Source organism: Maniola jurtina, chromosome 24, assembly GCF_905333055.1.
Source record: "Maniola jurtina chromosome 24, ilManJurt1.1, whole genome shotgun sequence".
NCBI lineage: Eukaryota > Metazoa > Arthropoda > Insecta > Lepidoptera > Nymphalidae > Maniola > Maniola jurtina.
In genome coordinates, this window is record NC_060052.1 from 6,392,079 (window position 1) to 6,405,091 (window position 13,013).

Sequence of the window (13,013 nt, forward strand, 5' to 3'; positions counted from 1 at the left end):
TCTTGCGACGCAAGTCTCAGATCTCTGCCTACTTTTGCCATCCGTGTGAAGCCGGGGCGGGTATATTGTTAAATCGCTCTTAATAATTTACCTTTTAACCATTAGCAGGCGTACCTCCAAAGAAAGCGATCGATTTTTATTTTATAAATTGTATATAAAATAGGTAGGACATATTTATTAGTAAAGTGTTATAACAAATTAGATATTTTGTATACTAACAAAAAAGAAATTGGATAAGTATTCAATATTCATATAATATTGTTGTAAGTTGGTGATAGTGTGAGCTCGAAGCAAGTTTTAGAATATGTTTGTACGAATAACTGGAGTGAAAAAACAGGTGTTGGTATCTTTGTGTCGTGAGTACCTACTTCTACATGATAATAAACTTTTAACGTTTAAATTTATGTTGACGAGACAATTTTATTTGTTATATATGTACATACAATATGTCTTACTGTACTCACCTATGGTGCTGAAACGTGGACACTGACAAACGGCCTTGTCCACAAATTCAAAGTTGCTCAGCGAGCTATGAACAGGGCTATGTTAGGCGTTTCTCTGAGGGATAAGATCCGAAATGAGGAGATCCGCAGGAGAACCAAGGTCACTGACATAGCCCAAACTATTAGCAAGCTGAAATGGCAGTGGGTGCAGGCCATTCCTGTCGTAGAGGCTATGCGTAGAGTCGATATGCGTTGGAGCCGGAAAGTCCTTGAGTTGAGACCGCGTTTAAGCAAGCGTAGTGTGGGACGCCCTCCAGCACGATGGACCGACGATATAAAGCGGCTAGCAGGAAGTGGCTGGATGAACAAGGCTGAGGACCGGGTGTAGTGGCGCTCTTTAGGGAAGGCCTATGTCCAACAGTGGACGTCCACAGATTGATATTTGATAATAATGATGATGATATACAAGACTTAGTATATCTACTAAGTCTTGATTATATGTATGTGTCTTGTATATATGACGTATGGATATAAGTACACATTTTCAGTGATCCGTCCATGCCAATATTATGTGGTATCTGTCTGTCTGTTTCTCAGTAGTGGGCCGGCGATGATGGTGATTTCTTTTTCAGTATACTTGGGTCAAATAGCTGTTGGATACAATTCGGCCTGGACTGGAACTATTACTCCAAAGTTGGAGGATCCAGAACAATCGCCGATTCCGTATAACCTGACCGATACGCAATTGTCTCTGGTTGGCACGATTGCATATCTAGGGGCTATACCAGGTTTTTTTTAATTAAATTAAATTTAAAAAAAAATCTTTATTGCTAACAAAATACAGAGTAACAATACAGGTTACACTTAACAAATAAAGGCTCTCCAATTCTCATTGAAAATTCATCTCAATTTCAAGATTCTCAGGCTTTTTTTTCTCCAATTTTCATTGAAAATACTCCAATTTTCATTGGAATTGGTTCACTTAAGGTCATTTAACACACTAATAGGTACCTTTTCTAAAATTTATGCTTACTTCATGGACGTAATACTTAAACGATTGCCTTCATATACCTATTTAATGCACTTTTATCACTTACCACTTTCCATCATTATTTACCACCAGGTGGGACTGTAATCAAAGGCTAACTTGTATCTGAATAATTAAAAGAAGATTGTGAAGTTTCTGGGACCTTACTACCATCGCTTAAGAGGGGGTCTCTCCGTCACTCGCTCCATACAAACGTAGTTCCAATTTCATTTGAATATTAAGCAACCAAAGTCCATGAAATTTTACAGACATATTCTAGAAACTAATATCTATGCCTGTGGTTTTCCAGATTTCCGTTAAAATATTCGGTTTCAAAGTTACGCGGTCTTAAAAATTGACATACAAATCTTTGAGCCCTTGTAATTTAAAATTACATATTTAAAAAAAATCTAAAACACTACAGGCACAGATATTAGTTTCTAGAATATGTCTGCAAAATTTCATGGACTTTGGTTGCTATTCAAATGAAATTGGAACTACGTTTGTATAGAGCGAGTGACGGAGAGAGCTCTGTACGTATAAAACTTGTATGAAATTGTTAAATCAATATTGAAAAATTATTACTTCTAGCGGTGGTAGTAGCGCCCCTGAGCACATTTTCCAAAACAAATCCGATTTTTGACGTGACAACGTCTTATAATTCGATAGAGCCGGCTGCACGCACGAAAAAACATGACTCATGCGGCGTTACCTCGCTCTGAGGCGTTCCATGTAAGGCTTGAAGTGCAAGCGAGAGCGCGGAACGAGCGACAAAGAAGCACAATCGGCCTTTGTTGTCACGTTCAACTATCGTCAGTAAACCGACTTTACAGACAACCAATTTTTTAAATTTCTCAGGTCCTTACGTGTCTGGGTGGCTATCAAATATCGCTGGAAGGAAGCCATGTCTGCTGGGCAGTGCTACACTCGCATGTATAGGGTCATGTCTACTGTCTCTTGCTACGAACATAGCCATGGTGTATTGTGGCAGGGTAATTCTGGGTTTCGCTGAAGGCATACTGACTGTGATGTCGATTGTGTATATTGGAGAAATTGCGTGCGTACAAATTGACGGTCTAATGTTTTATAGACATATTATATAATATATAATATGTCTATAAAACATCCACAAATACAGTCTGTATTTGTGGATGTTTTACTATTTTAGAAGGCAAATGAAATGAATTGAATGCAGATTTTTTTAACAGGGCTCTCTCCGTCACTTACCTACTCCATACAATCGTAGTCCCAATTTCATTTGAATATTAAGCAACCGAAGTTCATGAAATTTTGCAGACATATTCTAGAAACTAATATGCCTGTGGTGTTTTAGATTTTTAAAAATACGTAGTTTGAAAATTACAGGGGCTCAAAGATTTGTATGTGAATTTTTAAGACCGCGTAACTTTGAAACCGAATATTTTAACGGAAATCTGGAAAACCACAGGCATAGACATTAGTTCCCGGAACGTTCCTACAAAATTCCTACAAAAGAGTATGATTGGTTAGTATTCCAATGAGAGACGAACTACGTTTGTATGGAGCAAGTGACGGAGAGACCCCTCTTAAGAATGTCAAGTTCTTACTCTTTTAAGTTTCTTATTTTTACGATTATGTAAATCTATCACCAACTTTTTCTTTCAAAGTCATCTGCAACTTATCAGCTTTTAGAAAAATATAAATTGAGTGCACTGAGAGATCGAATTTTTTTGGAACAACAAAAAGTTGCACAATTGAAAAAGGTTCTTATAACCTTCATAACTTTAAAAGTGGTAAAGAGTATATTACTGAATGTATCAGACTCCAGTCTAGTAGAGATAAAATTGTAAGGCTTATGGATTTAACAGACACGGGCATATGTTTGCGAGTATCCAAAGTGTAACCAGACCGCTACCAAAAACTTTGTGTTATTATCATACTACCTAAACACGACCCAATGTCAATAACCAGTTGCCTTATCTTGTAGTTTTAATGATTAACAGAGCTCTCTCCGTCACTTACTCCATACAATCGTAGTTCCCATTTCATTTGAATATTAAGCAACCAAAGTCCATGAAATTTTGCAGACATAGTCTAGAAACTAATATCTGTGTCTGTGGTGTTTTAGATTTTTCTAAAAATATGTAGTTTTAAAATTACAGGGGCTCAAAGATTTGTATTTTTCTTTAAAAAAAGGCCCAACTTTGAGCTCGTTTTTCTAGACAACGAAGCAATTTAATGAAATTTGGAAAAACCACAGACCTAGAAAATTTAATGAATATTATGTAGTAAAAAAATTATCGTTATATATTTTATATTGTTATAATTATGTGGGAACTACGAAAACCAGAAATTACACCCAGAAATCTTGAAAATTTCGTGCTGTCTCGATTTGCGCAAGCGGGGTGGTGAAGTGCGGGGGACGACACGTGAAACTGACAGAAACTGACAGTCTAAACACACGGGCCACATTTAGACTGCACCCAACTCCAAACTTGTCGATAGGTCTAACTAAATACACTGGTACATTTCAACTTGCGTTAGACGTATGCGTTACTTACTCAGACGTTGCCTGTAGATAAAAATATGTCTCATGTTTGCTGGCAATAGCGCATGCATCAAACCCTGCAAGTTGCAACTCTCTTGCAACCTATTCCTCACGCAATACGTACAGCTTTAATATTATAATTTTTGACAATGTATACTATATGTAATGCCATATCACAGGTCACTCTCTGATTTATTGCTAACAATTTACTTCCAAATGCAAAGAAATCTAAGTGTGTTGAATTCACACTGCCCAATACCAGGACCTTAAATGACATAAATTCATTGATAAATAATCATATGTTGAAAATAAAGGAGAACCCCGTGTTTCTCGGTATAATGTTAGATGCAAAGCTTCTATGGAACACCCACATATCAACACTTGATGGTAAACTCAGCTCTGCTGCTTACACTGTTAGAAAAATTCGACAGGTACTGACGTGGAAACTGCAAAAATTGTATATTTTGCTTATTTTCACTGTATTATGTCTTACGGACTCTTGCTATGAGATAAAGCGGTAGATATTGAGAAAAAAATGTATTACAGAAAAGGACAGGACGTGCAATTTATAATTTAAAACCGCGCGCTGCCATACAATAAAAATATAAGGAAATAAGTACCTTATCTATTATCTTATAGTAGCTTCTAAATATATTTACAACTAGCTAATGCCCGCAGCTTCGCTCGCGTGGATTTAGGTTTTTAAAAATCCCGATCCTTTCATTTCCCAGAACAAAAGTTGCCTCTCCGTAATAGCCCGTCCCTGGGATGCAACTTGTTTCTGTATCACGTAAGAATATTTAAACGGATGATCCTTTTCAAATCCCGAGGGATCACCAGGATTTAGGAATGCAATTTCTTACAGCATCAGGGTTGAGGTCAACGACAAAGTGTTTACTTGGTATAGATACCTTCAATATCAATTAATAATCGACACTTTTTAAATCCCATTAGCTTTAGTAGTCAGGTCCCCTGCAACATCAGGGTTGAGGAGTTGGAATCCAAATTTTTTATTGAACAATGTCGCAAACTTTCTTTATCGATTAAAAAACTACCCAAAATTACGCAGTTAGGTTACCTGCCAAATTTCATGGTTTTGAGTCAACGGGCAGTACCCTAGAGGTTTTCTTGACACACACGACAGACAGAGAGATAGACAACAAAGTGATCCTATGAGAGTTCCGTTTTTCGTTTTGAGGTACGAAACCCTAGAAAACGTAGGAACGGCATTCCGAACCAGTGGTAAATTTTTCTGACCATTCAAAAACACTTTGAAGTATACCTAAAAGTTTACAGGAATAAAAATTTATCATTGTATTCCATTCCATTTCATTCTATTCCATTCTGTTCAAAGATAAATAGATTATAAAAATATTTGTCATCGAAACAATAATTTACGATACATCAACCAATATCAATTTTACTGATGACAATCTGACTATTACCAAAGTGAACGACTACTATAATATCTATTATATACGACTAACATAATATGTATTATAAATTGTGTGCCGTTTGCATTCTCACTAAGTTCTCATTAAGTTTGTTTTATTTGGTTAAACTTTCTGGCATTTATATTGTTATGACGTTTAATTGGCAAACAGTCTGTTTATTGGCTGAAACTCAAAAATTCAGCCAATCACAACAAAGAAAATATTGTAATAATGATTGATGCAGCTTTCTGTAATTGAAAACAAAATATTTGACATTAACTTGAATGTGACAGTGTTTTCCGAATAGGGTTGCCAGAGGCCCCGTATTTTACTGGTTACCCCGTATTTTAGGATAGAGAAACCGGTAATTATGAAAATAAAATACGGGGCAAATAAAACTAAATATTTTTAGGGTTCCGTAACTCAAAAGCAAAAAGAACTCTTATAGGATCACTTCGTTGTCTATCAGTCTGTCTGTCTTTCCGTCTGTCCGTCTGTCCATCTGTCCTTCTATCCGTCTGTCATGTGTTCATGAACAAATATTAGTATTTTCAATTTTCAAAGTAAGATAACTACATATATCAAGTGGGTTATCATATGAAAGGGCTTTACCTGTTCATTCTAAAACAGATTTTTATTTATTTTTATGCATAATTTTTTTAATGCATAATAGTTTTTGATTTCTCGTGTAAAATGTCGAAAAAAATACCCGAATCGGAACCCTCGGTGCGTGAGTCTGACTCGCACTTGGCTGGCGAAACCGAACACTGACGTTATGTCCAGTAGAAAGAATATTTTCCTTTTGCGGCAATGCGTAGCCGAAACCCACTCGATATTGATCATGGTCGTAGTCAAGGCGGCGGGGCTTGGTTTGAGGATGTTAGCCTTTTTTTATACAAGTTAGCCCGTGACTTTAATCTTTTCTAGTGGTAAGTGATGATGCAGTTTAATTTTTTGGCCGTTAGGGCCATACTAACCATATAACTAGCCATGACCGAAGCCTCCCACCAGACCAGAAATTTAGAAATGGCGACTGCGCCTGGGAAGCCGTCAAAAACCTAAGCCTAAAATAATACTTACACTATTTCTTGCACTTGCTTACCAATTTTTTTTTGGAAATATATCCAACATTTCGCGCTCACTTCACTCGCGCTTTGAATTTGTATTACTTGGTGTAAGCCCCACAATTTCGTTTGCATGAATTTAGAGTTTTAAAAATTCCGTGTGGGATTTTCCGGACTAAAAAGCTTATGTCCGGGATGCAAGTTACCTCTGAATAGTAAGTACCAAAATTTTGGTAAAGAAGATGGGCCGTGAAAGGGTAACAAATAGATAGGCAAATAGATATACTGTCGTATTCGTAATATTAGTATGGATAGGGAGCTTTAAAAATAAAATCTTGCCATGGCTAAACTCGTTTCCCTTTCACTTTAATTCTTTCTGTATTGAACCAAAAACACTTACGCTCACTGCGCTCGCGCTTTTTTATTGTTGTATTTTATCTCACTGTCAAACTGAAAGGCGAAATTCCACTAACCAGGTAATTAGCCCATAAAGTTGAGCGAATGTTTTTTTCCTCATGACATGATTCAGTTCCGGCCCTGATAAAACCTCTCCCGAAATCGATTCCTGGCTACAGCCATAGTATTGATACTGTGAAGGTGGAATTACAAATTAAATGTAATTTTAAGTTAAAATGAAAAGATTGTATGCATGAAATGTATAACATTTTGCTTTACAAAACTAAGAGTTTTTAAAAGCTATTTAAATAAATAAATCTTTTATTTAAAACCACATTGCAAACACAGTTCACCAATCAAGACACGGCAACATACAGAGAAAAAATACAAAACTTACAAATAAACTGAAATATCTAAATAGGCTTTCCATGCATTTCAGAGAGAACCACCGCCTGTTTCTTCAAATACTTCAAATTTTCAAATTTCTTCAAATCTAAACCCCGTATTTTTGATGGTGGTAGCCTGTAAATCAAAAAGAGGCAGGTGGCAACCCTAGACTAGACCTAGACAGAATGAAAAATTGTTTTCATTACTCGGTATGCCTACTGCCATAGTGTGACAGAAAGTGTGACGGTAGTTGTGACCTCTGATTGGCCGACTCTCTTTCACTATTTGCTAAAATTGATGATTGCAACAACAATATTTTCTTTTATGTAATCGAAAACAGAACACGGACGTCAAACAGGTTGACTAATTGCAATCATTTCTGACCGGCTAACATTGTTCCGCTAGTGGCTCAAACTCATTGTCGCAGCAAGAACATGGTAAATTCAGCCAATCACAGCAATTTGAATTGGATATCACAAATGTACCGATCTAGGAACCGAGAATGCACGAACCAGGGCAGATAGAGATGAGAACAATAATATCATACGTAGGAAATCGACGGGGGATCGTTGACAATGATCCTCTTAAGTATTTTTCGAACCCGCAGTCTATAGCGCGCAAAACTCGGGTCAATGCTCGGGGAAATGACTCTGAGTGGCCTATATAAGTAACGTTCGTTGATTTCTAGCGTCAGTCAGATGTTTTATTTGCGATACATTGTGAACTTCTATAAAATACAGGATTTAAAAAAAACGCGATTTTCTTGTGGTACCTTACCAGTAATCATCAACACTACCACCTGTCTTCGTTTTTGCTAGCGTTTTGGTAAACCTTGTATGTACTTGCCCATCCTGTATCTAAGGAGGCCATAAGTCTGTTTGAATCCATAAGTCTTATTTCTTGAAGACTAGAACTTTTTTTTCTTTTTGCTCGAATTGAGTTATTTTGTTAGGTTAATTTTTTTGGATTTTCTTTCATATACTTAGACTATAATAGTGCTGACATGTATGAATATATAGGTATAAAAGCTACTAACTAAAAAAATTAAATATCACCTTTATATTACATATACTAATAGATTAATTATTCAACATTTTGATTTATTTTACAGATCGACAAATATTAGAGGCATTCTTCTAATATTGATTGGTATATCTCAAACATCAGGAACTATATTGATGTTCGGAATTGGAACATTTCTGTCGTATTCTGGGACGACTTTCTGTGGTTTTGGCATGTTTGTATGTGTTGCTATAGGAGCCATATTTATACCAGAGTCTCCTTTATTCTATGTTTTAAAAGGTACTTCATGTTAACAGGGCTCTCTCCGTCACTCGTTTCATACAATCGTAGTTCCAATTTCATTTGAATATTAAGCAACCAAAGTCCATGAAATTTTGCAGACATATTCTAGAAACTAATATCTGTGTCTGTGGTGTTTTAGATTTTTATAAAAATATGTAGTTTTAAAATTACAGGGGCTCAAAGATTTGTATGAAAATTTTTAAGACCGCGTAACTTCGAAACCGAAAATTTTAACAGAAATCTGGAAAACCACAGACATAGATATGAGTTTCTAGGATATGTCTGCAAAATTTCATGGACTTTGGTTGCTTAATATTCAAATGAAATTGGAACTACGATTGTATGAAACGAGTGACGGAGAGAGCCCTCTTAAGTAATTAACGTTAAGTACCTAGTTATAGCTATAATAAAAGATTTTATAAGGATATAGCTAAAACGGGTAAATGTATCAGGTAAGGTGAGATAAATTATAGCAAAGGCAGGAAATTAGCAATCTAGTAAGAACACTACCACTTAACTAGCAGATAGATAGATATATAGAAAGACTTTATTGCACACAAAAAACACATGTAAAGGAATACAACACAGAAGAAGAAAAACAGAAAAAACAATTGTGTGCAAAGGCGGCCTTATTGCTTGGAGCAATCTCTACCAGGCAACCTTTGTTGAAAGGAGAAGCTAGTGTTGGATAGCAGTTATTCAAAAAGGAAACATGAGTGAAACTCTAAGACATGATTTCTTGCATGGAGATAATTAACTTGGAAAGTGATATAGGCTACTTTTTATCCCGGAAAATCAAATGCACGGAACTTTTGAAAACCTAAATCTGCGAGGGCGAAATCGCAGGCATTAGCTATCAGCTAGCTAAACATATTTCTTTCGTATTAATGAACTGTATATTATTGTAGGTGATGATGAAAAAGTCAAAGAAGCTTTACAAGATTTGGGCAGATCAGAAGACATAGATAAACTGCTGTCAGTTAAAAAGGAGTATGTGCAAAACAGTAGCATGAAAGATTGGTCTGAGTTATTTACAATAAGAAGTAATAGAAAGGTAACCATATAATATTCATCCTAATTTACTGTAAGTTTCTTCGAAATGCACGAAATATTTTTGGGTGACGTGGTCTTGTTGCGCCAGTAGCCACTTATCAATCGATCCACTTTGTTCCAATATGAAACTAGATAGGTCACCAACTATGGACCTCTGACTTAGGTCTTAGGGTGAGATCTATAGAGCGCGCTCTGCCTTTGCTTAGACTTAAGACAGAGTTAAAACGAGACAGAGCTATATCTCTCACATAAATCTGTCTCGTTTTAACTCAATCTTAAGTCAGAGCAAAGTCAAAGTGCGCTTTATAGATTTCAGCCTTAGACCTTTATTATATCTTTCTGTCTTGTAAAGCACGTTAAGCCATTCATCTCAGTTATTACCACAAACACCTGAAAGTAGTGACCTAAGACTCGAAATCTTCCCAACTTTTCGACCAATTCGATCGATCGATGCGATCAATTGTGTTCAGATCTTTCAATCTATAGCTAGTAATAGTATATAAAGTAGAAACTGATTGATATATCAACGTACAGCTTAAATCGGCTGTATAGTGATTTTGCATGTCGGTTCCCTCTGTAATATAAACCTCAATAAAGCCTCAATATAAGAAAGTAATTGATGAATTCCAACAGATATTCAAATAACCTAAATCCAGGGAAAGTCACGGAAAAATGTGTGTCAATTAAAACTTGCTAAACCGTTATTATTTTGATCATAATTTTTAAATCTCTTTCAGGCGTTTTTCATTGTACTTATTATAAACCTCTTGCAAAATACCAGTGGATTTACCGTGGTTCTGTATTTCTGTGGGTCTATATTTAAAATGGCTGGCTCGTCAGTTAGCACTAATCTCTCTATGATCATTATTGTGTCCTTTCAACTGATTGGAAGCGTTTTATCATCAGTGTTTGTCGAGAGGGCAGGAAGAAGAGTCATGTTACTGATATCCACATTCTTATGCTCGTTGAGCATGGTAAGTCATTTACTATCAAAGATATCTATGTTAGAGTCAGCTATTTTGAGACCACCATTTTTAACCCCCGACCCAAAAAGAGGGACGTTATAAGTTTGACGTGTGTATCTGTGTATCTGTCTGTGGCATCGTAGCTCCTAAACTAATGAACCGATTTTAAATTCGTTTTTTTTTTATGTTTTAAAGGTGACTTGATCGAGTGTTCTTAGCTATAATCTAAGAAAATCGGTTCAGCCGTTTGAAAGATATCAGCTCTTTTCTAGTTACTGTAACCTTCACTTGTCGGGGGTGTTATAAATTTTTAACAGGACTCACTCCGTCACTCGCTTCATACAATCGTAGTTCCACTTTCATTTGAATATTAAGCAACCAAAGTCCATGAAATGTTGCAGACAATTATTCTAGAAACTAATATCTGTGTCTGTGGTGTTTTAGATTTTTCTAAAAATATGTAGTTTTAAAATTACAGGGGCTCAAAGATTTGTATGTAAATTTTAAAGACCGCGTAACTTTGAAACCGAATATTTTAACAGGAATCTGGAAAACCACAGACATAGATATTAGTTTTTAGAATATGTCTGCAAAATTTCATGGACTTTGGTTGCTTAATATTCAAATGAAATTGGAACTACGTTTGTATGAAGCGAGTGACGGAGAGACCCCTCTTAACCAGGTGTCTCAAAGCACCAGGTAGTCAATATAGTCAGTGTCATAAATTAAAAGTTCTAATTTTTACTCACGACGATACCGATAAAAAAACTATTGCCAGCACATTTTCAAAAATAGCATATTTTTTAAATCGATGTTTACACGCACTATTTTTTTTAAATTTCAGTTTCTGCTGGGGTTATACTTTTATTTAAATTCTGTGGACACGACGTTAGTCGAAAAATTTAAATGGTTTCCTTTAGTAATATTGGTTGTATATTCGATCTCATATGATTTTGGTAAGTAATAATTTAAAACACATATCATGCAAGTGATTATATTGATGCATTTGCCCAAAATAGAACCTGCCCAAGATAGATCCAGCCGAAAATCGAACCTGGATAAGTTTTTGACCATAGGACTTTGCGCTAGGGAGGTCGTCAAAACACAGAAAAAAGATTCCTTTAAATGCGGAAGGGTTTCCGTCTGTCTGTCTGCTACGTTTTCACGGCTCAACCGCTGAACCGATTTTAATGAAAGGTACAGAGTTAGCTTACAGCCCGGGGACGGACATAGGCTACTTTTTATCCCGGAAAATCAAAGAGTTCCTACGGGATTCCTAAAGATCCATCCGCTTATCCGATTTGTATGAGTACCGAGCACAGACCACCTCCCTATGGTACCGACGGACGTAGCTTGCGTCCCTGTAACTGACAATTGACAACTGAATCACACGTTATTAAAATTTTTGTCTGTCTGTCTGTCTGTTTGAAAAGGCTAATCTTCGGAACGGCTGAACCGATTTTGATGGGACTTTCACAGACAAGTAGAGGATTGACCAGGACGTAACATAAGCTACTTTTTACCCCTTAAAATTAAACAGTTCCCACGGGATCCTTAAAAACCTAAATCCACGCGGACGAAGTCGCGGGCATCCTCTAGTTCTTTTATATTGTGGTAAAAATTTACTGTAGGCACTCGGCAAATTTGTCTAGCCAAAATTTTAGAAAAAATATTTGTTTCCAGGTTTCGCCGCAATCCCAAATGTAATTGTAGGTGAAATGTTCACGTCTAACGTCAGAAGCAAAGGATCAACTTTGACCATGACTCTGGCGTGGTTATATGGATTTCTCGTGACCACAGGGTGTGGAATCCTGTTGGAAATCGTTGGCGGCCATGTAATTTTTTGGTTTTTCACATGTGTGTGCGCTTGCGCATTTCTATTTACCTTCTTTTTCCTTATAGAGACCAAAGGGAAGAGCTTGTTGGAAATACAAGAACTTCTCAACAAATAGTAAGCATTCTCAATCAATTGTGCTAAATCTATAAATTTAATTGGTGTTAATGTTTGTAATTTTTGTTTTTCTGTAGTAAAATTATAAATTTAATTATATGACTATTAATAAATTTTTATTATATATTTAGTATGTATTTAATTTATTCTTCCTGTAATGGAAAAGAAAAACTCGTAAGGTTGAGATTATGAAAATCATGATGATAATTGTTTGCTTACATAAGACAGATTAAGTTGAGAAAGGTAATCAAGGTAATATTAAAGAAAGATAGATAGATAGATAGATAGATAGACATACAGACAGACAGATAGACGGACGGACGGACGGATGGATGGAAGGACGGACGGACGGACGGACGGACAGACAGACCAGACAGACAGACAGACAACAAAGTGATCCTATAAGGATTCCGTTTTTCCTTTAGAGGTACGGAACCCTAATAAAAACAGTTATTTCTTGTG

The 13,013-nt window shown here is 36.2% G+C and overlaps 1 protein-coding gene across 2 annotated transcripts; it reads left to right on the top strand.

Moving 5' to 3' along the window:
• Window positions 1–120: 120 nt before the first annotated feature.
• LOC123877809 (facilitated trehalose transporter Tret1-like) lies at window positions 121–12,645 on the top strand. Of its 2 annotated transcripts, none has more exons than XM_045924719.1 (8): window positions 121–356; window positions 1,076–1,231; window positions 2,329–2,527; window positions 8,389–8,579; window positions 9,491–9,636; window positions 10,373–10,609; window positions 11,445–11,556; window positions 12,284–12,645. In XM_045924719.1, the coding sequence occupies exons 1-8, from the start codon at window positions 305–307 to the stop codon at window positions 12,550–12,552; spliced, it is 1,362 nt and encodes a 453-aa protein (XP_045780675.1). In that variant the 5' UTR covers window positions 121–304; the 3' UTR covers window positions 12,553–12,645. The 2 variants fall into 2 exon arrangements, with proteins under 2 accessions (XP_045780675.1, XP_045780676.1); XM_045924720.1 differs by having other exon boundaries at window positions 2,329–2,410.
• The last annotated feature ends 368 nt before the right edge of the window (window positions 12,646–13,013 follow it).